The 23,896-nt window shown below is 40.6% G+C and overlaps 2 protein-coding genes across 3 annotated transcripts; one reads left to right on the top strand and one right to left on the bottom strand.

Moving 5' to 3' along the window:
• Window positions 1-222: 222 nt before the first annotated feature.
• LOC123320757 (cytochrome b-c1 complex subunit 9) lies at window positions 223-650 on the bottom strand. The gene is made up of 2 exons (XM_044908168.1): window positions 408-650; window positions 223-326 (listed from the first exon to the last, which is right to left on the bottom strand). The coding sequence occupies exons 1-2, from the start codon at window positions 546-548 to the stop codon at window positions 291-293; spliced, it is 177 nt and encodes a 58-aa protein (XP_044764103.1). The 5' UTR covers window positions 549-650; the 3' UTR covers window positions 223-290.
• Window positions 651-869: 219 nt separating this feature from the next.
• LOC123320753 (ubiquitin carboxyl-terminal hydrolase 32-like) lies at window positions 870-23,483 on the top strand. 2 transcript variants are annotated; one of them, XM_044908164.1, is made up of 20 exons: window positions 870-1,050; window positions 1,559-1,790; window positions 2,450-2,680; window positions 2,778-2,993; window positions 3,053-3,159; window positions 3,220-3,597; window positions 4,969-5,251; window positions 5,311-5,456; window positions 8,181-8,795; window positions 12,528-12,814; window positions 12,880-13,068; window positions 14,646-14,748; window positions 14,806-15,072; window positions 15,450-15,496; window positions 16,947-17,046; window positions 17,125-17,368; window positions 18,505-18,708; window positions 18,764-18,971; window positions 19,040-19,528; window positions 21,384-23,483. In XM_044908164.1, the coding sequence occupies exons 1-20, from the start codon at window positions 993-995 to the stop codon at window positions 22,002-22,004; spliced, it is 5,025 nt and encodes a 1,674-aa protein (XP_044764099.1). In that variant the 5' UTR covers window positions 870-992; the 3' UTR covers window positions 22,005-23,483. The 2 variants fall into 2 exon arrangements, with proteins under 2 accessions (XP_044764099.1, XP_044764098.1); XM_044908163.1 differs by having other exon boundaries at window positions 15,450-15,544.
• Window positions 23,484-23,896: the final 413 nt, after the last annotated feature.

Here is a 23,896-nt window from a genome sequence, read left to right as displayed (position 1 = left end):
CAAGTACATTATCAGTCCCTTCAATAAATTCAGGAAACTTTATGTATTACTTTTCCAGTTGTAATTATACTGCAATGAACACACAGAGTCTTTTCAGTCTAAATAAATAGTAATAGGTAAAAACCAAATGAAAATATATTGAAAAAAAATTGTGATCAAACATTATTCTGAGAGGAACTAGGAATGAGGTACATGTGACTGAGGGAAACTATAAACTACATCTTCACTACAATCACTCATCTATAATAATGAATTATATACATTTATAAAGCTAATAGATCTCAACTCGTTCATTCATATCGGTGCTTAATGTCCTTCCATAATTTCTGCAAGAAAATGGTAAATAGTTATCAATTGAATACATGTAACTCAACAATAATATTATAATGATATTGAAGTCTTCTTACCCCTTCATTAACCTTATCAAAGATTTTTTCGGAAGCTAGATCGAAGGTTCTCTCAAAGAAGAGGACAGATACTGCACAAGTCAAAGCAAAAGTAGAGGTCCTCTTGAAGACCAAGTTGTATAGCGAACTTCCCAGACTCATTTTTAATATTAATTGAGATACCTCTCAAAAAACTTTTTTTGGTGAGAAAATTGTTACGAAACAAATCTGACTGACGTTGATTTTGACGCAAAGGTTAACCTCTTAGGTTGACGTGCCCACAGATTACATTAGAACATCAAACAAAAATGTTGGAATGATCTGAAATTTCATTGATTTATGTTGTAGAAATTTCAATCTACTACATTCAAACAAAAAGATTGTCGATTAGAAAATTAATATTTTCTCCTGGAGCTGATATTTCCTTTCCTCTATGCTTACAAGGACGAAAACAGAAAAAATCCAGTGTCCTTTGTCAAATTATGGATGTCAAACGTCACTCATTCCATAATGAAAATTTGTTTCCGAATGTTGTTACGTTTCTGAATCGATTTTTCTAGTGTTTAAAACTGATAACATGTCAAGGAATAGTCGGATTTCGTAAAAATGGGTGCTAAAGATTCGAAAAGATTATGTTTAAGCTATGAAGATGCAGCTAAACGGAGTATGTACCTTGATTATAAGAAATTGATTAACCTTTTGACAGTTTTTCTATTATGTCATGTGATATTTCATACACGTAAATAATAAACAATTTATTTATTATTTAATTGCTAATCATGTAATTGCCACAACCGTTGTGAATATCCCTTCGTACAACCCTTCTTCCATGTACCTACTTCCTTCTTTACTTATTAACGAGTTTCTGAATCTAAATAATCATTATTAAGCTTAGTAATTTTAATTGTTCTCAATTCAAGTGACTAACGTGCGAAGCTTGATAACACACGAATTAATTAGGATAGTATTAAATGTCTATTATTTCGTTACAATTGTGATCTTGATCTTAATACCTATATCCAAGTAGGTAAATATTATAGGTGCTTATTCAAGGTGTGTTTGAGAAGGTATATAAACAAACGTGAATGATTTATAATTTGTAACATTCCTTATATTGATAAGAAACAAAAGATAATGATTATACTATTTATAACATAATACTGAAATTTCAGTGTCAGAAGTCGAGTATAAAAGAATATGTGAAGCATTCAAAAGATTAACAGGAGGCAATCAATATTTGAGTAAATCAGCGTTTACCCAGAATGTTCTTGGTGATGGGGTACCAAGTACCATTGCAGAATGGTTATATACTGCTTGCGGAGGGGGTCCTAGGGGTATAGTGCTGAAAGATTTGGTATGTGGATTGGTTCTACTGACTAAAGGCACACAAGATGAAAAAATTAAGTAAGTTAATTAAGACTCAATTGGTTACCTTCTTATGAAAGTCAGTGAGTCAGCTAGGGACTTATTTCTAGTTTTGTGACATAGATAGAAGTGGTTAATGAGGAATACTCAAAATGCTTCTTTATTAAGCTGGATATTGCATGTGGTTATGATTCAGAATGAAAAATAGAGCATATTTGAAAACTTATAGTTGATAATATCAAAATGAATTCTCAGGTAGATTGAAATTTTCAGGATCAAAGGTTGTTTGATTGAAAAAATCCTCTTAGTCATCATTTATAAGGATTGCATTAATGGTAATCATGCTTGTACAATTGATGTTTCAACACTAATGGAAATGTATTAAGCATTCCCTAATAATTTGTCAATTGTGTATAATAACACAGATTTAACCATTATTCAAATATTTAATTGAATGTTTGGTACAATTAGGAGATAATGCTGATTCTCCATACAAAGATTTATGATTAAGTTACCCATTGATTGTTTCTATTGACAATGTTATGGGTGGAAAGATTTCTTTTAATTTTGTTTATTGAGAAATTTCTCACAATGAAATTGTTTACAGGGTGATCAGTGCAACAAAAGCCACTTTATAATACATTTGAAATCTCATTGTCCAAATTGTCATATAATGCTGAAATTTTTCTTCTTTCAAGATTCCTCTGGTCGTTATACTGCAACGACTCAGGCACTCACATTATCCGTAGCGAATTCCAGGCCGCTTTACAGACTGAGGGGACGTTACCGTGTGAGCCATCGAACAAACCAAACCTAGCCCTGGACCGAACGATCGTATCTCTGTTCGGTTTCGGGCAAGACAGGGTCGGTTTCGATCATTTCAGGGCTTGGATCCAATACAATAAGGAGGCGACGATACTTTCGAGATGGTGAGGAATTTTTTGAGCTTCCCATCTTGCCGATCAGTATAAATACTAGGTTAAACTATGAAGGGAGTTTCTTGATCAATTTCATGCATCTTTTCAGGTTATTGTCGAATCCCTGCGTATCGTTGAGTTCGGAAGTTGAGACGCCAACTTTTTATCAGACGTTGGCGGGAGTTACTCACTTGGAGGAACAAGATATCTGCGAGTTGGAGAAGTGCTTTTGGGCCCTGCAGAGTTCGTCACCTACCGGTCATCTCGATATAAATTGCATAAGATCCCTGGTGTGTCCACCCGTTCCTCATACAGCGTGCGAGGGGTAAAATCAATGAAATCCTTAAGAGATCGTTATTGGACATTTAATTTCTCATGTTTTAGGTTGTTCCTAGCCTTAGATGTTAATAGAGATGGACATATCGACTTTAAGGAGCTCTGCTGTGGCATATCGGCTGCCTGTAGGGGACCTCTGGCAGAACGTATGAAGTGTGAGGAAAATCCGCCTGATTTATGTTTTGATCCAGTTTTAATGGTTCCTTCTCTTTCAGTTTGTTTCAAAATCTTCGACATGGACAGAGATTGTTACCTGAACTCTGAAGAACTGAAACACATGATACAAACGTTGATATACGTGGCATGCGAATGTAACCAGCATTCGAGGTCTTCGACGTCCCTGGACAAGATGACCCCGGACACGTCTCTGTTGGGGGAGATGGACTCGAGCAACAGGAACAACATACACGAGAGGACCCTGAATTCCCTCAGCAAGAGACTGGATAAGTTCGGGGGGCTGAGTCAGGAGGAATTTTTAGTTTGGAGCGTCGAGGATAACACCCTGGTTGCTCCGTTGTTGGAACTCTTATTCCAGGTGTGCCACGTCTCTTTGGGGCTGAAGCCCGACTGCAGGCATCACGAAAATGAGATCGGTGAGTTTTTTTGGCATGAATACGAGGATGTATTGAAAAATTCTTAGCCTGCTATAGAAACAAACAAAATTTCATTGTCAAAAATTTTATTACTCAGCATATTCTCCTCTTAATTGGGTACATTTATTACAGTGAACCTGCAACGTCTCTAGATCTCTCAAAAAAATGTTTCTTCTTACTCTGCAAACCAGACCTCCACAGCTTTTATTACCTCCTCGTTGGAAGAAAATTTACGACCTTTTAAACTTTTTTTTCAGTTGAGGAAAAAGATGATAGTCGGATGGAGCCAAATCTGGTAAATAAGGGGGGTGTTCTAGTAATTCAAACCCTAAATCACGAATTTTTTTCATGGGAACATGGGATTTTTATACAGGGGCGTTGTCCTGCAAAAACAAAACACCTTTGGATAGCTTTTCGCGTCTTTTCTCTTTAATTTTTTCCCGTAGAGTGGTCAGTAATGTCGAATAGTAATCTCCGGTTATTGTTCTACCCATATCCAAAAAATCAATCATGATTACTTCATGGTAATCCCAAAAAACTGAAGCAAGAACTTTTCCAGCAAATTTTTGGACACGAAACTTCTTAGGTCTTGGAGTACCAAAGTGTCGCCATTCCATCGATTGTTGCTTTGTTTCTAAATCGTAGAAATGTACCCAAATCTCATCCATAGTAACAATTCGGTTTAAGAAGTCTACATCGTTTTCAAATCGAGCACAGATCGAACGCGATGCTTCTACCCTTGCAAGCTTTTGGTCAACATTCAAACATTTGGGGATCCATTTTGCAGCAATTTTTCTCATGTCCAAATGTCGTGAACTACATGATGAACGCGTTCGTATGGAATATTTAGTGCTTCAGATATCCGTTTTAGCCCAATTCGACGGTCTGATAAAATCATGTCATGAACAGCATCGATATTTTCGGAGACTGACACAGAAACTGGCCTTCCCGATCGGTCATCATCTTCAATGGAAAATTTACCTCTTTTGAAGCTTGCAGTCCAATTTTTCACGGTCGCATACGAAGGACATTGATCACCAAGGGTCATAAGCATATCTTCGTAAATCTGCTCACCTTTTAACCCTTTTAAATACAGGTACTTGATGATGGCTCGATACTCCAATTTTTCGATTTTCACAATTTCGGTGGACATCTTTCTTTTAATTTATTGCTTAACTATGGTTTACTTTTTCGACCTCATACTTCACACTGACACTTCTAATGAGTTATTGTTCGTTGCTATGGTAACGCAATATTTTGTTTATGCATGGAACTGGTCTAGGCTAACTAGATATCAATACATCCTCGTACTAGTTCGTTCACCAAATGTTTTTCCCATGTAGTAGCTTATTTTGTTTGTGTTCTTTCCAGTGATGGGATGGTTGGAACGGGAGGAGAGGCGGGGTTTCCACGTGGGCCAGTTCTGGTACCTGGTGTCGTCGGAATGGTGGCAGAACTGGCAGGCCTACACCAGCAACCCTAAGACAAACGCCGACCACTGTAACTGTCGGTTGGACTCGCGTATCCAGGTCGAGGAGGGCATAGTCTGCGACGAGAGCCTCATAAGCAACTGTACGGATTACACCTCCGCCTCGAACGAGTTCAATTCAAACAGTATGGAATCGATGGGAGACTTGTTGAGTAGGGGTGATAGGTAGGTAGCGTTCGCGAGGGAGGTTGAGCGGTCGTTAAAGTCGTGGTTCTTTCTGTCAGTTGTAGTCTGGCGTCCGTGTCCAGTTCAGGGGTGTCCAGCAGTTCGGGAACCGGCTCTAAGAAGAGCCAGAGCAGCCCGGGACCCATCGACAATTCTAACCTGGTGGTGGAACCTTCGGTGAAGGTCACTACGCTTACAGGAGAAGGTGAGTTTTGTTGTGCGTTCGTTGTTACCACGTAGGTAGGGTTGGAACTGTGTAATTCGTAGGGTTTTGCGAAAGATGGCGCTGCAACGACTGTCATTAGGTGTCAGTTTCGGTATGACATTTGTTTGACGCGTAAATGACAGCGATTCGACTCGTAGAGCGAAGAGTACTGTTTTTGGCCTCGGTATTTGCGAAATTCATTTCGTTGTGGCTTTTTAAGGCCTTGAAATTTAGTCGAATCTTATCATCTTGAATATACAGGGTGAGTCTTTGACTTGCACTAATATTCCAACAATAGATTCATGAGGTCGAAAGAAACACCTTTTTCCTATACTATTTTTTCTGATTCGGAGCTGTGCTACCCATGGAAAAACAAAATTACCTTCATAATAACTAGCTAAATCTGTGGTACTACACATCTTTGGATCTTTTAAACAGAGTTGTATTCAGCCAGAGTACCCAATGCTTCAAATTTCACAGATACTTTTCATTTTTTGAACATCAAATTACTCGAAAACGGCGCATCATACGAGAAAATATGAAAAATACTCTTATTTTACAAAAAGTTCAAATATTCAATAGATAGCGTCCATCTTAGTTTCAAAAGTTGGGTTCTTTGAATTTTTGGTATTTTTATGGTACGTAATGGTAATAATGAGGAATCTGGAAGACGTGCGTGTTATTTTATGTTCGAAAAAGATTCATGAAATAAATGAAAAACTATATTCCGAAATTAATTCCATTCGACGAAACCGTTCGTGAAATAGAACTGAAAATAATTTTTTTTTACGGTTTTTCAACAGCCTGTATTTTTTAAAGCGAGCCGTTTTGGAAGAAACGGTAAAGAGAAAAAGCGTTTCTTTTGACCTCAAGAATCTACTGTTAAAATATTTGTACTAGTCAGGGACTCGCCCTGTATAGTCGATTTTTGGTGAAATGATTCATTTTAAGTCGAAAAAAGACTGAAATTTGAAATCACGCTGTAGTAGAAGTTGAAAAGAATGAAAGGGATAACGCCTTAGGAGGAAGGCAATGAATAATAAGAATGGAGTAGTTCCCTATATGTTGGCCAACCTAGAAAAAGGTCTAAAAGGTCTACCAACGGGGAATGATTGCTTCCTAACGAAACCTACTTCATTCTTTCCGCAATGATCAAATATATTTATGAAATTATACCGAGCTTTCTAGAGTTTACTGTTGAAGAAAAAAAGATTTTCATAACCTCGATTGCTGATTGGTTGAAATTTATGTTGGTGTTACTACTTCTTGTGACAATTGACATGTTTCGTTGGCAAATGTCAAGAAGGAAAAAGTAATCTGTTAGGTTATGTGCAAAGTTTTGGTTATATCATAGACATATTAAGTCGATGGTTCAAGCAAAGATTATGCACATAACCAAAACTTTGCACATAACATAACCATAAATGGCGTAAATGGTCACAGTTTACTCTTTTACTTCTGTCTTCTTTATCAGTAAAAATGACATTTGCCAATGAAATATGTCAATTGTCACAAGAAGTAGTGATACCAACATAAATTTCAACCAATCAGCAATCGAGGTTATGAAAATATTTTTTTCTTTTCAAAAGTAAACTCAAGAAAGCTCAGTAGAATTTCATAAATATATTTGATCATTGCGGAAAGAATGAAGTAGGTTTCGTCAGAAAGCAATCATTCCCCGTTGGTAGACCTTTTTCTAGGTTAGCCAACATGTAGGGAACTCCTCCATCAATGTAGATGCATACCATCCGCCGATAAGAATTCGACAGGAGTTACGATCTGAATGAGCTAGCCAATATGCTATCGTCAGGGCCACCAAATATAGTACGTTCCATTGAAGAAGAGCAGATGCTCACCATGGTTTCGGTCTCGTTTGGCCTCGTCAGAGCAACATAGCTTTTTTTCCGGACCCTTATTCAATACTGGCACGCGTTATTCCATCGGGAAAAAGGATATGCTGTTCCGACGAAGTCCAACGAGACCGAAACCATGGTCAGCATCTGCTTTTCTTCGATGGAGCGTACTCTATTTGGTGGCCCTGACGATGGCATATTGGCTAGCTCATTCAGATCGTAACTCCTGTCGAATCAGTATCGGCGGGTGGTGTGCATCTGAATTAATTCTTATTATTCATTGCCTTCCTCTTAAGGCGTTATCCCTCTCATTCTTTTCAACTTCTACTACAGGGTGATTTCAAAGTTCAGTCTTTTTTTCGACTTAAAATGAACCATTTCAACAAAAATCGACTGTACAGGGCGAGTCCATGACTCGTACAAATATTTCAACAGTAGATTCTTGAGGTCAAAAGAAACGCTTTTTTCCTTTACCATTTCTTCCGAATCGGCTCGGTTTAAAAGATGAAGGCTGTTGAAAAGCCATAAAAAATTCAATTTTGATTTATATTTCACAAAAGATTTTATCGAATGGTTGATAAAGCAAAGAGTATCAACAAGAGGATTCACTCTATCATTTTGGCCGGTTGAATGTTGCCTGGTTTAGTGGAAGGGACGAAAACGAAAGCAGATGTTCGTTCTGTTCGCAAGTCCCAATCTGATTGGTCGCCCAGATTCTCGTTTGACTGTAGTGAATCTGGGCGCAGTATGGCTGGCGTGTACCGTCTCCCCACTTCAAGGTTAAAATTCCATGCATTCGATCTTCCCTTGTAAATCGGCAAAGTGAAACCTCTTGTTGATACTCTTTGGATAAAGTACAATTCCATTCCAGGTGGAAGACTGAAAAGGGACGTCACCCTGGTGCAGCACAGGGACTTCGAACTGGTGCCGGACTCCCTGTGGAAAGCCCTAGCCCTTTGGTACGGCGGTCCCCTACCCCTGCCCAGACAGGTCATAAGGCCAACGGGCAGGCACGACGTCGAGATAGAGCTCTATCCGCCCAACCTCCAGATACTCAGGCACCACACGCAGCTCGTCGCCAGCCAGACGAACTGGACCACCGTGGTGGGCGGTTACGGGGCCGCGGCCCTGAGCACCGCCGGCCTGGCCGCCGGTCCGGTCGCGTCGCCGCGCAGGTACCTCGCGCACACGGCCGCCTTCAGCAGGCTGGCCAACGTGCGACAGGTGATCGAGTTCCTGTGCTCGCGGCTGGCGCTCAAGATCGAGGACGTGAGGCTGTGGCACGTGAAGGACTCGCAGACCATACTGTTGGAGGACGAGAACGCGACGCTGCAGGATCTGGGGATAGTGGACTGCGATCAGATACTGCTGGAGGTCAGGAACAAGGACCTGACGTGGCCGGAGGAGCTGGGCGCCTTGGCGGCCGGCAATTCGGAAAGGACCATGCTGAGTTCGGAGAGGAGGCCGACGATATCGTTGCCGCCAGGTGAGGGTTGTGTAGGTTCTTGTAATTTATGGGAAATCTGGCAACAGCGGAACAGACGATGTCGTAGAACTTTGTTATTGAGTCTGTGTATGACAGTTTGCTTACTTATTGTCTACTACAAGTCTTCTTTTCAATTTATATTTGTGTGATATCCCTACGACTTCTTCTGAGAAATTTATTTACGCTGATGATATTGCCCTCGCTTTCCGTCATTCTGATTTTAGATGCATAGAAAATAATTTATCTACGGATTTAGAAATTTTGAGGAATTACTTTTTCGAGTGGCGTTTGTGTCCTAACCCAAATAAAACCGAGGTTTCGTGTTTCCATTTGAATAATCATCAAAAATATAGAAAATTGAGTGTAGTTTTCGGTAATTCTTTTTTGGAACATAACTTCAATCCGAAATATCTAGGTGTTAAGCTGGATTCCTCGCTGAATTTCAAAGCCCATTTGGATAGTCTGCGTCTAAAGTTAAAAACCAGGAATAATATTCTCCATAAACTAGCTGGCACTTCATGGGGTGCTGATGCAGCCACTCTTCGAACGGCAGCTCTAGCTTTGGTTTTTTCGGCTGCTGAATATTGTTGCCCCGTTTGGATTAATAGTGCTCATGTGCAGAAAATTGATGCACAACTGAATATTTCCATGAGAACCATAACTGGAACTATTAGATCTTCACCTATTCAATGGTTACCAGTTCTTTCAAACATTTTACCGCCCCATATTCGTAGACAGACTGCGGTTATGAATTCCTGGAAAAAATTCCAATCCTTTCCAGACTCGTTCCCAATTCTATCCTATATTCCCGAAAATACCATTCCAAGACTGAAGTCGCGTAAACCTTTATGGTCCAACTCTTTTCTTAACTCGAATATAAAGGACAAAGACCTTTGGCAGTCTGAATGGAATAGGTGCACTATTTTCAACAAAGAATTAGTAACTGATCCTTCGAATAGAGTTCCTGGTTTTGATCTTCCCAGGAAAATATGGTGTATTCTGAATCGTTTAAGAACAGGTCACGGACGTTGCAATAGCATGCTTTTCAGGTGGAATTCAGTTGAAAGCCCTAGTTGTGAATGCGGGGAACCAGAAGAAACCATAAATCATCTAGTTAATCATTGTCCAATTTATAAATTTCAGGATGGTTTTAGAGCTATACATGCAGTTTCCGAATCTTTTTTGAATTGGGTTGTCAATTTTAGGTCAATCTGACATATTGAATCTAATTTTATTATTTTACGTTTTTCTGCTTTTGTTTTCTCTTTATTTCAGATAAAAGTTTCTGGTATCTTGGAGAAGACTTTCTGGATTTTCCTTTTTGTTGGAGAAAGAATCAATTTTTGCAGTGCGAGATGCCCTTCAATATGGAATATTTCAGCTTATTTCGTGAACAATTACAATCCACTACACTCACGGGGAGAAAGGGTTTTTTTACTGAGGTTTTTCCCTAAGCTCTTGTATCATACACCAATTTGTATGGTACCCCGTTACGCTAACCTCTGCTAAAACTGTATCTCATACACATGCTATAATTATTGTTTGCTGTTCAAGATTGTAATGCTCTATATCAAAAGAATATATATATATATATACTACAAGTCTTAGAGAATTCAAAATTTTATATTGCTGGTTAAGATCTAGCGAAGGAGGTGCAATTCAGTTTACAGCGAAGAATGGAAGGGTGATGACGTAGAAGGTGGCAACGTCAAGCTCACTGGCAGAACTCTGTACGTTAGCAGTAGCTTAGCATAGACCATGGATAAAGTGATGAAGAAGATAATTTAATAGATGGCAGACATCTGCCAACTAGATTTGTCCCTTTCTTAGATATTAGTTCTTAGTAACTCTGCGTAAACTCACTATTATTCATCCTCCCTATAAACTGTTCGTTAACACCGCCTAAGGCACGGCGCAAATAGAAACGCTGGTTAGTGAGGTGACGCAGCGTGAGTTTTTGCGAAACAATCAAATAAAGCTTGTTAGTGACTTGTCAAATACACTGCGCAAAAATATTAACGCACATTCTGAAAATCTCAATTTTAATGAAAGTTAACTCTACATTGACTTTATAACTTATTTTTTATGTTCTCTCGGGAAGGTCTTGAACGAAACAAGACACATTGAATGGAAGAAAAATTCAGGATTTCACCGAATCTTATGTGAAAGAAGGGAAATGAACAATTTTCAAAATACTGAAATGCTGATAAGGGATTTAATACTTGGTATTTACACCCCTTGCCTTAATTACAGCTCGGCAACGACGGTTCATACTCAAAATGAATGATCTTAAAATGTTCTGATCTAATCCTTCCCAGATTTCCCCGAGTTGGATTCCTAAGTCATTAAGAGTAGCTGGATGATTTTCTGAACTTCTCAGCCTTCTATTGAGGTTGTCCCAAACCTGCTCAATCGGATTGAGATCTGGACTTCTTGCTGGCCATTCCATTCGAGAGACTTCAACCTCTTCAAGGTACTCCTGAACGATGCGCGTACGATGGGGTCTGGCATTATCGTCCATAAAAATGAAATATTCACCAATGTACGGGATAAATGGCACCACAAGAATGTTTCTTATATACTTATCAGCATTCATAGCTCCATTATCAACGACCACTAGGTCTGTGCGAGCAGTCAAAGATATTCCACCCCATACCATAATCGATCCTCCCCCGAAACCAGTAGTATTCAGGAAATTTCACTGAGCATATCTTTCATGTGGACGTCTGTATACCAGGGAACGTCGATCACAATGGTAGAGGCACAATCTAAACTCATCTGTGAAGAGAAATCTTTCCCAATCGGCCTCTTCCCAATGGATATGCTCTCTCGTAAAATCCAAACGCGCCCTTCGATGGGCTGGGGTAAGAGCTGGGCCTCTTGCCGCGACACGAGGCCTTAAATCATATTCTCTGAGGCGATTTCTTATTGTCTGAGTGCTAATTTGCACCTCATGAGTTTGCTCAAGCTGAATTTGAAGGAGGCGAGCGGTTGCAAACCGTTGTCTCAACGAAGAAACTCTTAAGTAACGTTCTTGAATGGCAGTTGTTACCCGTGGTCTACCCTGTCCTGGTCTTCGGACATTCATTCCTGTCTCCCTGAATCGCTGCAACATTCTGGACACACTTGTATGGGAAACTCCAAACCTTTCTGCAATTCTTGTGCATGTCCACCCTTCTTCACGCAAAACTACCGCTTGGGCACATCCCTCTTGGGTCAAATAGCGTGTTTCGCGTTGCATAGCGAGTGTAGAAAATCAAAGGAAAGAAAAACTATTGATCACTAGAATTGATCGAGAACAACTGATTTTAGAATAGAGCCAATACATTCAAAATCTGATAATATCATCTTTTTTTATTCCTGCTGGGAAAAAACATCTGTATTGAAGAAAACCGTTGAAAGTGGATAACATATGCATGCATAATTCTGACAAAAATAATTATCATTGAGAACACCTTCAGTTGTAGAATAAATTTGAGATTTCCATAATGTGCGTTAATTTTTTTGCGCAGTGTAGTACGTGCAGCGCAGGAAAAAGCTGCGTCACCTCACCAACCTGCGCAAGTGTGACGTGGCTTGTGGCTATTCCGATGTGACTCGAGTACTTCCGACCTCCCATTGCACCCCCTTTGCTACATCTTCTTTATTGCTGGTTATAAGCACAGCACAGGAGCCCGGACAGGATTTACCGCTTCCTAAATCGCCTAAGTCACGATCTACCCTCCCTTACAGGCGCCACCGGCCTCCACAACCTGGGCAACACGTGTTTCATGAACTCCGCCCTGCAGGCAGTCTCCAACACCCGACCCCTGACCCTCTACTTCCAGCGGGACGCCCAGCTGTGCGAGCTGAACAGCACCAATCCCCTCGGCACCAAGGGCATGGTGGCCAGGAGGTACGCCGAGCTGTGCAGGGAGCTGTGGGCGGGATCGACCAGGAGCGTAGCCCCCCTGAAGCTCCGTTACTGCGTCACCAAGCACGCGCCCCACCTGGGCGGGGGCGGGCAGCACGACTCGCAGGTAAACGGGACGCTTTTGACAAAAGTCGTTGACTGGGGCGTCAAAGTTTCGGTATTTCGTTGCAGGAACTGCTGGCGTGGCTGTTGGATTCGCTGCACGAAGATCTGAACAGGGTCCCTAAGAAATTGTACAGCGAGCTGAAGGATTCGGCCGGTAGGCCGGACGAAGTGGTCGCTGACGAAGCCTGGCAACAGCACTTGGCGAGGGACCATTCTATCATAACCGACCTGTTTTACGGACAATTGAAAAGTAAGGTGAGTGTTTTTTTTTTATTTCGATATCGCCCATATATTGTGTCTGAAAGTTCAGAGTCCTAGGTGAGTATAACTGTCCGTTCACTTGTATAAACGCAGTCGGTTGGCCTAGAAAATTTGACACATGTTGCAACACAGTGTCTTTGACTCGTAAAGCCTTCGGTGAAGGTTACGACGCTCACAGGAGAAGGTGAGTTTTGTGCGTTCGGCCTGCTGGATGTTACGACGTAGGTAGGGTTGGAATTGTGAGTTTTTCGAAAGATGGCGCTTCAACAACTGTCATTAGGTGTCAGTTTCTGTATGTCATCTGTTTGACGCATAAATGACAGCGATTCGACTGGTAGGCTTTTTAGGGCAAATAGGTCCGTAAACGTAGATTTCTTGGCCTTCTAGTTGTTATGTACTTATTTTGTAAGCACCAAGGGAAGGCAAATATTCGGTGAGACATAATCGGTTGTACTGAACCATTGTAAACTTACAAAAAGACAGAAAGAAGAAGACAGAAGAAGGGATGATAACTCTATCATCTTGAATATACAGGGTGAGTCTTTGACTCGTATAAATATTTTAACAGTATATTCTTGAGGTCAAAAGAAACACTTTTTTCCTATACCATTTTTCTCGATTCGGCCCTGATAAAAAGACATAGCCATTCTAAGTCTTCATAATGAGCTGTGCCACGCTTTGAAAAACAAAATTACCTTCAAAATAACGAGCTGAATCTGTGACACTATACATCTGTGGATCTTTTAAACAGAGTTGTATTCAGCCAAAGTATCTAATTTTTCAAATTTCACAGATTCTTTTTAATTTTTGAAATTACTCGAAAACGGCGCGCAACGTTCAAATATTCATTAGATAGCGTCCAACTTGGTTTCAAGAGTTGGGTTCTTTGAATTTTTGGTATTTTTATGGTACGTATTGGTCATAATGAGAAAACTGGAAGACGTGGGAGATATCTTGTGTTCGAAAAAGATTCATCAAATAAATCGAAAACTATATTCCGAAATTCATCTCATTAGATAAAACCTGTATCTTTAAGACTGAGCCGATTCCAAAAAAAAGTTAAGAAAAAAGTGTTTCTTTTGACCTCAAGAATCTACTGGTAAAATATTTGTACTAAACAAAGACTTACCCTGTATAGTTAGGGAGCCCACGGTGCTAATTACTCTAGCATCGTAGAGACGTAGTGGATCTTGGAGAGTAGGTGGTAAAAAGAAAAAAGTTTCTATGATGTAAACACTTTCAGCGTCTGCAGGTTTTCGAAGAAAATTGCCAGGTATACATACTTCTAACCTAAACTTGAAGCCATCTCCAATACTGGAGTTCATTAGAACTCTGGAACTGGATGGGCACAATACATCTCGAGGCAGCAGTGCAACGCGACAACCTGTTAAATCTAGAATCTGGCAAGCACTTCGCGCAAAAAATAGGATTTGGCAACGTCGTCATTAACGACATTTCATGTGTGACAACTTTACTCCCTTCTAGTTACAAAACTTTGAAAAATTATTCTATAGTAAACCGACTGCTTTCGTAAGAAGTGAATGGATCATAATCAACTGTCATTTTTTAAGGTTACCTGTCAAACTTGCGGTCACGAGTCTGTCCGATTCGACCCTTTCAACCTGTTAAGTTTACCCCTACCGATGGAAAGTTATATCTTGTGCGAAGTTCTTGGTAAGTCGACGTTAATACTCCCTTATCGAGAGACTTTTCACCCTCGTGTCGTTTCAGTGATACGTCTTAGCGGGGACATCCCCGTCAAATACGGACTTCGGTTGAATTCCGAGGCCAGGTACCTGGAGCTGAAGGAACAACTGAGAGACCTCTGTGATATCGAGCCGGAAAGACTGCTGCTCGCCGAAATGGCCTACTCCCAGATCAAACAGATACTGAGCGACGAGACCAAAATAAACACGTTGACGGCCACCGAGCTGTACGCCTACGAGCTGCCCGAATGCAAAGAGGAAACTGAACAGGACAGCATTGACGGGAACTCAGGTAAGGTTGGCAGCGGGAATTCTACCTCGAAATTCTCAAATTTTTCCAATGTAAGGTAGTAGAACTGATCAAATCAGAGCTTCCACCAAAAGTCACCATGAGAATTCTAGCCCCAGTCCAAGAAACAGAATCACCCTGTATTATTGACTGAAGGATATTTTGGGAGCTTGAATTATTTATAAAATTTCGTTTGGGTTTCCTCCCCCACAAACACAAGAAATAAAAATAGAAGATGCAATTTTTTTTGAGCAATATTTCTTAACTTAAACAAGTAATATCGAGAATATGTCTTAATCAGACTCTTTCATCGGACAAAAGATTGGCATTACTTTCTTAGGTGACCTACAGATTTTTACAGCATTTCGTTTTGTTCGCAGAGGCTGATTTGCCAGTTTCTGACCTACCGTTGTCCCACAGTCCAGAGGTAAGAGGTGGTTCGGCCCTTTGCATGCCCAACATACTTTGCTTTAAGGTATGCACGCGCTCTAGAAACTGCCGCGTGTGCATTCACGTGGTCGTTTTTTTTTTAGTCATATATTTTTTTTGATAGCGTTTAAAGGGCCTCAATCGTTGGGTTGGGTAGATCTGTGTGATTTGATTGTTTTTATCAGGATAGTTGACTTCTTCGGCATGTTTTTCAGAAAAAAATGTTCATTCGATTATACTCATTTCGCAAAAGTAGTAAATTGGGATTTGTTGTAATTTTTTGAGGTCTTTCGTTTGATTAATTCAGTTTTATACCATTTGATTATTTGTTGGGAGAGTCCAAGGGCAGAACATAATCAGTACTTACGTAAAGTTTTGTTGGATATAATAGTGTTGATATTGTTTGGAATGAGAAGCATCCGAGTTAGATGAGTTTGATTAGATATTTGTATGGTAGTGTTCAAATAGTATTCATCGTTTTTTTTTTTCAACTAACTGTTTTTTTATTAATCAAACGAATGCTTTGTTTTGCAGAGTCGAATTGGCAGTGATTAATCAGAATGTTTTAATGTTTATCGTTGTACTAATTATCGAGGGATTCAAATTTTTAATTCTCGATATACATCATTGTTATTTGTTCTGTTAGGTTGTTGATTCAATGCAGGGTGTGAATGAACAGTTGCGAAAGAATGTAAGGGGTGATTCCTTTACAAAAAATAGTGTGGCTCTCCCTTAAATGTAGTCCATTCAAGAATGATTGACATCCCAGTAGGCCTTGAAAGTCCAGACGCAACTTGATATCTGGTCACAAAAGACCTTCAATAATTTCTGCAGTTTCAATCACAAAACTAGAGAAGTATTTTAAAAGGAAAATATTCAAATTTGGAGCAAATTAATCAGCATTCAAAATTATTGATACAATTAAATTCTCAATTTGTTCTAGTAAACAGAAAAAAACGAACAGAAGTACAAAATTTGAATTATCTTCGGTTATATTTACATATAATAGGTATACAGGGTGAGTCTTTGACTCGTACAAATAATTTACCAGTAGATTCTTGAGGTCAAAAGAAACACTTTTTTCTTGACCATTTTTTTCGATTCCGCTCGGTTCAAAAGATAGAGGCTGTTCAAAAACCATGAAAAATGTTATTTTTAGTTCAATCTCACAAACAGTTTTATCGAATGAAATGAATTTCGGAATATAGTTTTCGATTTCTTTTTATGTGCCATTTTAAGCGAGCTGTATCTGAGCAACGGCTACTCAAAAAAAAAACAAAATTATAAGAAAGATCCACTCTATTTTTGCCAAGCAATCATCCCTTGATTTTTTCGCAACCAGTCATTGACACCCTGTATGATTGGGAGTTTTTCTGTGAATATATCGATCGGATCTTTCTTTGAGATGTCGATTTTATGTCCAACTCATCGCCAGTTCTGAATTTCAGACGAAATCGAAGGGCGAACTGAGAAAACTACCGAACGGTCTCAATTTCAAGAGTTCCTCTGCCTCGATCCATTCCAACTCGTCGGCAACGACAGTTTCCGGTAGGTACACGAGTCGAGATCGGCTTAAACTTGGAGGTTAGGTCCGACGCGTCACAGTTTTCTCGTTTCTGTTTTCAGAGGGATCTTCTTCGTCGTCGAAATATCCGAACTATCTGATCGCCGTTCACAGGAAGTGCGTGAGGCAGGAGGCGTATTTCCTTTCGCAACAAAAGAGCAAACCGAGCCTGTTCGGCGTGCCGCTCCTGTTAGGCTGTGATGCTAGGAGTACGTGCCAGAGCATGTACGAAACCGTCTGGGAGCAGGTGACCAGGTTGCTGAGCCCGTTGCCGCAGTCTGACCAAACGAACCACGCAACGGACTGGTTAGTATTCATCAATTGATCGAGTTAATCACCCCTACATTACATTTTCTACATATAAAAACCTCTAAAATGACAAAGTTTAAAAAAAATGATGAAAATGAAATAGATCTTACGAGGATATATTGAAAAATTCTTAGCCCACTATAGAACCAAACAGAATTTCAATGTCAAAATATTTTATTACGCCTTAATTGGATACATTTATTACAGCGAACCTACAACGTCTGCAGACCTTTCAAAAAAAAATGTTTCTTCTTGATCTTCAAACCAGACCTCCACAGCTTTTATTAACTTCTCGTTGGAAGAAACGTTACGACCTTCTAAACTTTTTTCAGTTGAGGAAAGAGATGATAGTGGGATGGAGCCAAATCTGGTGAATAAGGGGGGTGTTCTAGTAATTCAAACCCTAAATCACGAATTTTTTGCATGGCAACATGTGGTTTGTGTGCAGGGGCGGTGTCCTGCAAAAAAAAAACACCTTTGGATATCTTTCCGCGTCGTTTCTCTTTAATTTTTTTCCCGTAGAGTGGTCGGTAATGTCTAATAGTAATCTCCGGTTATTGTTCCACCCTTATCCAAAAAATCAATCATGATTACTCCATGGCACTCCCAAAAAACTGAAGCCAGAACTTTTCCAGCAGGTTTTTGGACACGAAACTTCTTAGGTCTTGGAGAACCAGAGTGTCGCCATTCCATCGATTGTTGCTTTGTTTCTGGATCGTAGAAATGTACCCAAGTCTCATCCAAAGTAACAATTCGGTTTAAGAAGTCTAGATTGTTTTCAAATCGAGCACAAATCGAACGCGATGCTTCTACCCTTGAACGCTTTTGGTCAACATTCAAACATTTGGGGATCCATTTTGCAGCAATTTTTCTCATGTCCAAATTGACGTGAACTATATGATGAACGCGTTCGTATGAAATATTGCTTCTGATATCCGGTTTAGCCCAACTAAACTGGTCTAGGCCAACTAGATATCAATACATCCTCGTAGATGCTAAACTGAGCATTATAAGAACAATGTTTTACCTCCCTGAAACCAGCAGCCATCAAGGATTGAACTAGTTCGTTCTCCAACAAATAATACTTGAAGTAAAAAAAAAACTATGTAGTAATTTATTTAATTCTCTTTCAGTGACGACTCTTTGAAATACGAATTTCCTTTCACGTTGAAGGCGGTCCTGCAAGGCGGCCAGATATGCGCCCTCTGTCACTGGACGCAGTTCTGCAGGGGTTGCACGTTGCCTTGCACGGAAGAACTGCTGTTCGACTACTGCAGGGGTGGACAAAACGTGATGAGGATAGCTATAGACTGGGACCCGACCGCCCTTCATTTGAGGTATTTTTCCCCCTCGTAATCATCGAATCATCCCACATAATCGATCGTTTCGCAGGTATCAGAGCAACAGGGAGAAGGTTTGGGTGGAGGACGAGAGCGTGCAGGTATGCAGAAAGCTCCACACGGAACCCATCGATCTGGACTACTGTCTGAAGGCGTTCACGTCGGAGGAGAGATTGGAGGCTAAATATCACTGTTCGAACTGCCAGGACAAACAGCCGGCGACGAAGAAACTACAGATTTGGAGACTGCCACCCATATTGGTAAGTTGCATAAATATCCTGGATGGCAATAAAAGAGAAAGATGTCGAGATCACGTGTCTAATTTCAGATAATACACCTGAAGCGGTTCGACTACGTGAACAGCAAATGGGTGAAAACGCAGAAGGTCGTCAATTTCCCGTTCAAAAACTTCGACCCGACCGCGTACCTAGCCTCCATACCGCAGGAGACGATACACAGGCACAGGCAGCTGTTGGAGCAGCGCAAGAACAAGGAGCTCGAGGACTGCCTCAACGCCGAGAAGGAGAACAGCGAGAAGATAGTCGAGGAGACGGCCGAGGAGGCCAAGGACGAGCATTCCAAGCTGCTGAACGACGATCCGGTCAAGTGCGACGCATGCCCGAGAGACGGCGAGAAGGCGGGCGCGCCGGCGCACAAGGGGAGGCCGAACAGCGCGAGCAAGGTCAGGGCCAGGTTGGAGTCGACCAGTCTGCTGAAGACGCCCATCGTGGACGAGCACCTCAAGGATTACCACCAGCACAAATTGTTACCGGGGCAGGATCCTTTCGACCTCAAGTACCAACTGTACGCAGTCGTGGTGAGTGAGAAAATTGCCTATTTTCCTCCATTTTGATACTCCATATTGATTTGAACGAAGTTCAATCGTTTTTGATTAACCAACTCTTCGATTTAGGTCTTTGGAGACGAATATTGATATTCGTGAGGATCATCAGTGATTGGCTGGAAGTTGCGTTGAATAACTAAAAATACGTCAAAAATTACACCTGAAATAGTCCAGGCACAGCTTAATATCTAGTTGACCATTGACTTATCTACACTGCGCAAAAAAATTAACGCACATTCTGAAAATCTCAATTTTAATGAAAGTTAACTCTACATTGACTTTATAACTTATTTTTTATGTTCTCTCGGGAAGGTTTTGAACGAAACAAGACACATTAAATGGAAGAAAAATTCAGGATTTCACCGAATCTCATTCGAAAGAAGGGAAATGAACAATTTTCAAAATACTGAAATGCTGATAAGTGATTTCATACTTGGTATTTCCACCCCTTGCGTTAATTACAGCTCGGCAACGACGGTTCATACTCAAAATGAGTGATCTTAAAATATTCTGATCTAATCCTTCCCAGATTTCTCCGAGTTGGATTCCTAAGTCATTAAGAGTAGCTGGATGATTTTCTGAACTTCTCAGCCTTCTATTGAGGTTGTCCCAAACCTTCTCAATCTTATTGAAATCTGGACTTCTTGCTGGCCATTCCATTCGAGAGCCTTCAACCTCTTCAAGGTACTCCTGAACGATGCGCGCACGATAGGGTCTGGCATTATCGTCCATAAAAATGAAATTTTCACCAATGTATGGGGCAAATGGCACTACATGCTCTTCAAGAATGTTCCTTATATACTTATCAGCATTCATAGCTCCATTATCAACGACCACTAGGTCAGTGCGAGCAGTCAAAGATATTCCACCCCATACCATAATCGATCCTCCCCCGAAACCAGTAGTATTCAGGAAATTGCACTGAGCATATTTTTCATGTGGACGTCTGTATACAAGGTAACGTCGATCACGATGGTAGAGGCAGAATCTAGGCTCATCTGTGAAGAGAACTCTTTCCCAATCGGCCTCTTCCCAATGGATATGCTCTCTCGCAAAATCCAAACGCGCCCTTCGATGGGCTGGGGTAAGAGCTGGGCAACTTGCCGCGACACGAGGCCTTAAATCATATTCTCTGAGGCGATTTCTTATTGTCTGACTGCTAATTTGCACCTCATGAGTTTGCTCAAGCTGAATTTGAAGGAGGCGAGCGGTTCCAAACCGTTGTCTCAACGAAGAAACTCTCAAGTAACGTTCTTGAATGGCAGTTGTTACCCGTGGTCTACGCTGTCCTGGTCTTCGGACATTCATACCTGTCTCCCTGAATCGCTGCAACATTCTGGACACACTTGTATGGGAAACTCCAAACCTTTCTGCAATTCTTGTGTATGTCCACCCTTCTTCTCGCAAAACTACCGCTTGGGCACATTCCTCTTGGGTCAAATTGCGTATTTCGCGTTGCATAGCGATCGAGTGTAGAAAATCAAACGAAAGAAAAACTATTGATCACTAGAATTGATCACGAGAACAACTGATTTTAGAATGGAGCCAATACATTCAAAAACTGATAATATCATCTTTTTTTATTCCTGCTGGGAAAAAAACATCTGTATTGAAGAAAACCGTTGAAAGTGGACAACATATGCATGCATAATTCTGATAAAAATAATTATCATTGAGAACACCTTCAGTTGTAGAATAAATTCGAGATTTCCATAATGTGCGTTAATTTTTTTGCGCAGTGTAGTTCCAATCATGGAAATTTAACATAAGGACACTTCTTCGGAACGATTGATTGTTGATAATCAATTCAGAATCGCTTTGTTTCCAGAGCCACTCGGGTAACCTAACCAGCGGGCATTACATCTCGTACGCGTGCAACCCGAACGGCAACTGGTACTGCTACAACGACAGCTCGTGCAGGGAGGTGCTGGCCGACCCCGAGAACTCCAGCAAGATCAAGACCCTACCCCAGGACAAGACCGGCTGCACGCCGCTGTCGCGCAGGAGGAACCTCCACCTGGCGGACAGGGACCTCGACACCATATCGGTCAAGTCGGACACGCAGATAACCTTCGCGGACGCCGACAGTTCGGACGAGGGCGGGGCCTCGCGCGCCCGGGACAGCCCCGCCCCCAGGTCCGCGCGCAGCACGCCGGCCGGCTCGCAGGCCGACCTCACCGCGTCGTTCGTCAGGGAGAGGGCGGGGTCTAGATCGTCGCTGCAAGGTTCGAGGTCGTCGGTGAGTGCGTACAGATGCGCGTACAGCGACGCCAAGATACCGAAGATCGACACTAGCTCCGCCTACATCCTGTTCTACGAGCGATCGGGCCTCGATTACAAGCCGTATCTGCCCGAAGTGGCTAGCAACGGCACGCCCCACTTCCCGCAGGAGGTGGAGCTAGACGAGAACGAGTCCGAGTTGCGCAAACAGCTGTGCGCCATCCAGTAGAAGTCTGATCAGAGTAGGTAGGGTTATCGACCGCGATATTATCAAGAGGGCCGTGAAACGTGGTTTTTATATTGAAAAAGGCAGGTAATTATCATTTTTCCTCGATGGGTTTCTTTGTTAGTAGCTAGAGTTTTTATGACACTTTATTTATTGAAAAGTTGTTCTATCTAGATTATTTTACGTTCGGATGGGTGGGTGGAAATCCATCTGTCACCTGTCAAAATTGTCATTCAATGACAAGTGACAGGTGTTTTATCGGTTGTGATTCCGAGGGGTTCTCCTCGAAATCATCATCTTCGTTTAGGAAGTTCTGTCATTATATAGTTTAATTCCGAACAAATTTGCTCAGTTTAGCATAATTTGAATCAGTTTTTTAATCGTTATGATGAGATTACGTACAGTTTCTATTATCTGTAGTTTTATTTAGTCCCGAACGGAAGATTCCAGCTGTGTTAGTTTGTTATTATTTTTAAATCGTTTATTTAGATTTGTCCGGAAGGTCACATTCTCACGTTTAAGGTTTCCCCTGAGACGATTCAGTGAAAAGTATTATTATCAATAACTTTCAATAAGGATATAGTTGAAAATACAATAAATTTTGAAACTTTTATATTATTATAGTGAAAGTATAAATAATAACTATTATAAATATATATATATATACATATATACTCAAGGTGTCCCATTTGGGGGCCGATCAGAAGTTTACGTAGAAATATAAATTGTAGCTTTTCGAAATTTGGTACAAAGTCACTATAAAGATAAATCTTCCTGTTTAAAATATTCGCAGAGATTAACTTTTTCCGTTTACACCAGAAACGGATATCTATGCCTTGTAGCATTTGTACGATATTTCAGAAATCCGATGCATCTTTCCCTGTAAACTTGTGATGGGTCTCTCCCGTTGGGTCGCCCTGTATATATGGATGCAATGTTTGTGATCAAGCCTCTTTATTGTGTATACTGTTATATGATGGTGGCATTGTGAAAATGTGTTTTTTCGTTTTATAAGTTACACCAAAGAATGTAAAATTTGATTTGATGAATCTTGACTATTTCATATTATTGTTCTAAGAGTTTGCGGAAATTGCAGGCGAAGCTTTTGATAGTTTGTTGATCGGAAAGTTTGTCTGCACTTTCCTTGAAGAGTTTAAGTTGTTCGATGTATTGATATTACATATTGTTGCAAATTTTGTATTATAAACGTTAAGGTTATGTATAATAATGAAATTATTCGCCTAGTCTATTATTTTATTTGTTTAGGTCTGTGTTTCACAAACGTAACGGGGATCTTGAAGTATCATGGTGCTTTTTATGAAATTCTTAGTGTGAATTTGTCATTCTCAAATTGTTTCGACCAGTCGTTGGTTCGATGTAAGCATGATCTAAAGTTTTCAAAGGTTTTTACATAATATTTTCATATTTTGTATTTGTAATTATGGTGCCATTTCATAAATAAAGCTTGTACCTATATTGTTAGAAGGTGTTTTATTCCCTTTGGTTTATCAAGTAATATTTGAAAAAATATTCGAGGGTCTGTGAATCTAGGAGGAAAAACTAGTTGATGGATTATTTTTCCTTTTACGCCCTTTTGAAAGTTGGTTGGTTATAGTAGCTGAACTTATGTAATAGTCGCGCCGTGAAAATATTGCCATAGGCAACATATCATACTTGGCTACATACTAATCGTGTATGTCCAGTTGCCGATACTGGTTGTCAGGCGCAAAAAATGTATCGAGCAAAAGCAGCGGAAATAATTTTTTTTCGTCACAACTATGCTCGGATTCGGAATCAGGGACCTCGAATTATCCAGGAAACATGTATGGCACTTCAATATCTGATACATGGATTTCCGATTCCGATTGAAAAAAACGCAAGGCTATACATCATGA

The sequence above is a fragment of the Coccinella septempunctata genome, chromosome 9 (assembly GCF_907165205.1).
Source record: "Coccinella septempunctata chromosome 9, icCocSept1.1, whole genome shotgun sequence".
Lineage (NCBI taxonomy): Eukaryota > Metazoa > Arthropoda > Insecta > Coleoptera > Coccinellidae > Coccinella > Coccinella septempunctata.
The sequence above is the reverse complement of the archived record's forward strand: the minus strand, read 5'-3'. Positions and strand labels throughout refer to the sequence as shown.

What these genes read in the sequence shown, in the direction of transcription:
- LOC123320757 (XM_044908168.1), bottom strand. Translation starts at nt 548, where the DNA reads ATGAGTCTGGGAAGTTCGCTATACAACTTGGTCTTCAAGAGGACCTCT. An exon ending in TTGATAAGGTTAATGAAGGG is followed by an intron (nt 327 to 407) that starts GTAAGAAGACTT and finishes ATTTTCTTGCAG; the next exon opens with AAATTATGGAAGGACATTAA.
- LOC123320753 (XM_044908163.1), top strand. Translation starts at nt 993, where the DNA reads ATGGGTGCTAAAGATTCGAAAAGATTATGTTTAAGCTATGAAGATGCA. An exon ending in TTGTTGAGTAGGGGTGATAG is followed by an intron (nt 5,252 to 5,310) that starts GTAGGTAGCGTT and finishes TCTTTCTGTCAG; the next exon opens with TTGTAGTCTGGCGTCCGTGT. An exon ending in CACTACGCTTACAGGAGAAG is followed by an intron (nt 5,457 to 8,180) that starts GTGAGTTTTGTT and finishes ATTCCATTCCAG; the next exon opens with GTGGAAGACTGAAAAGGGAC.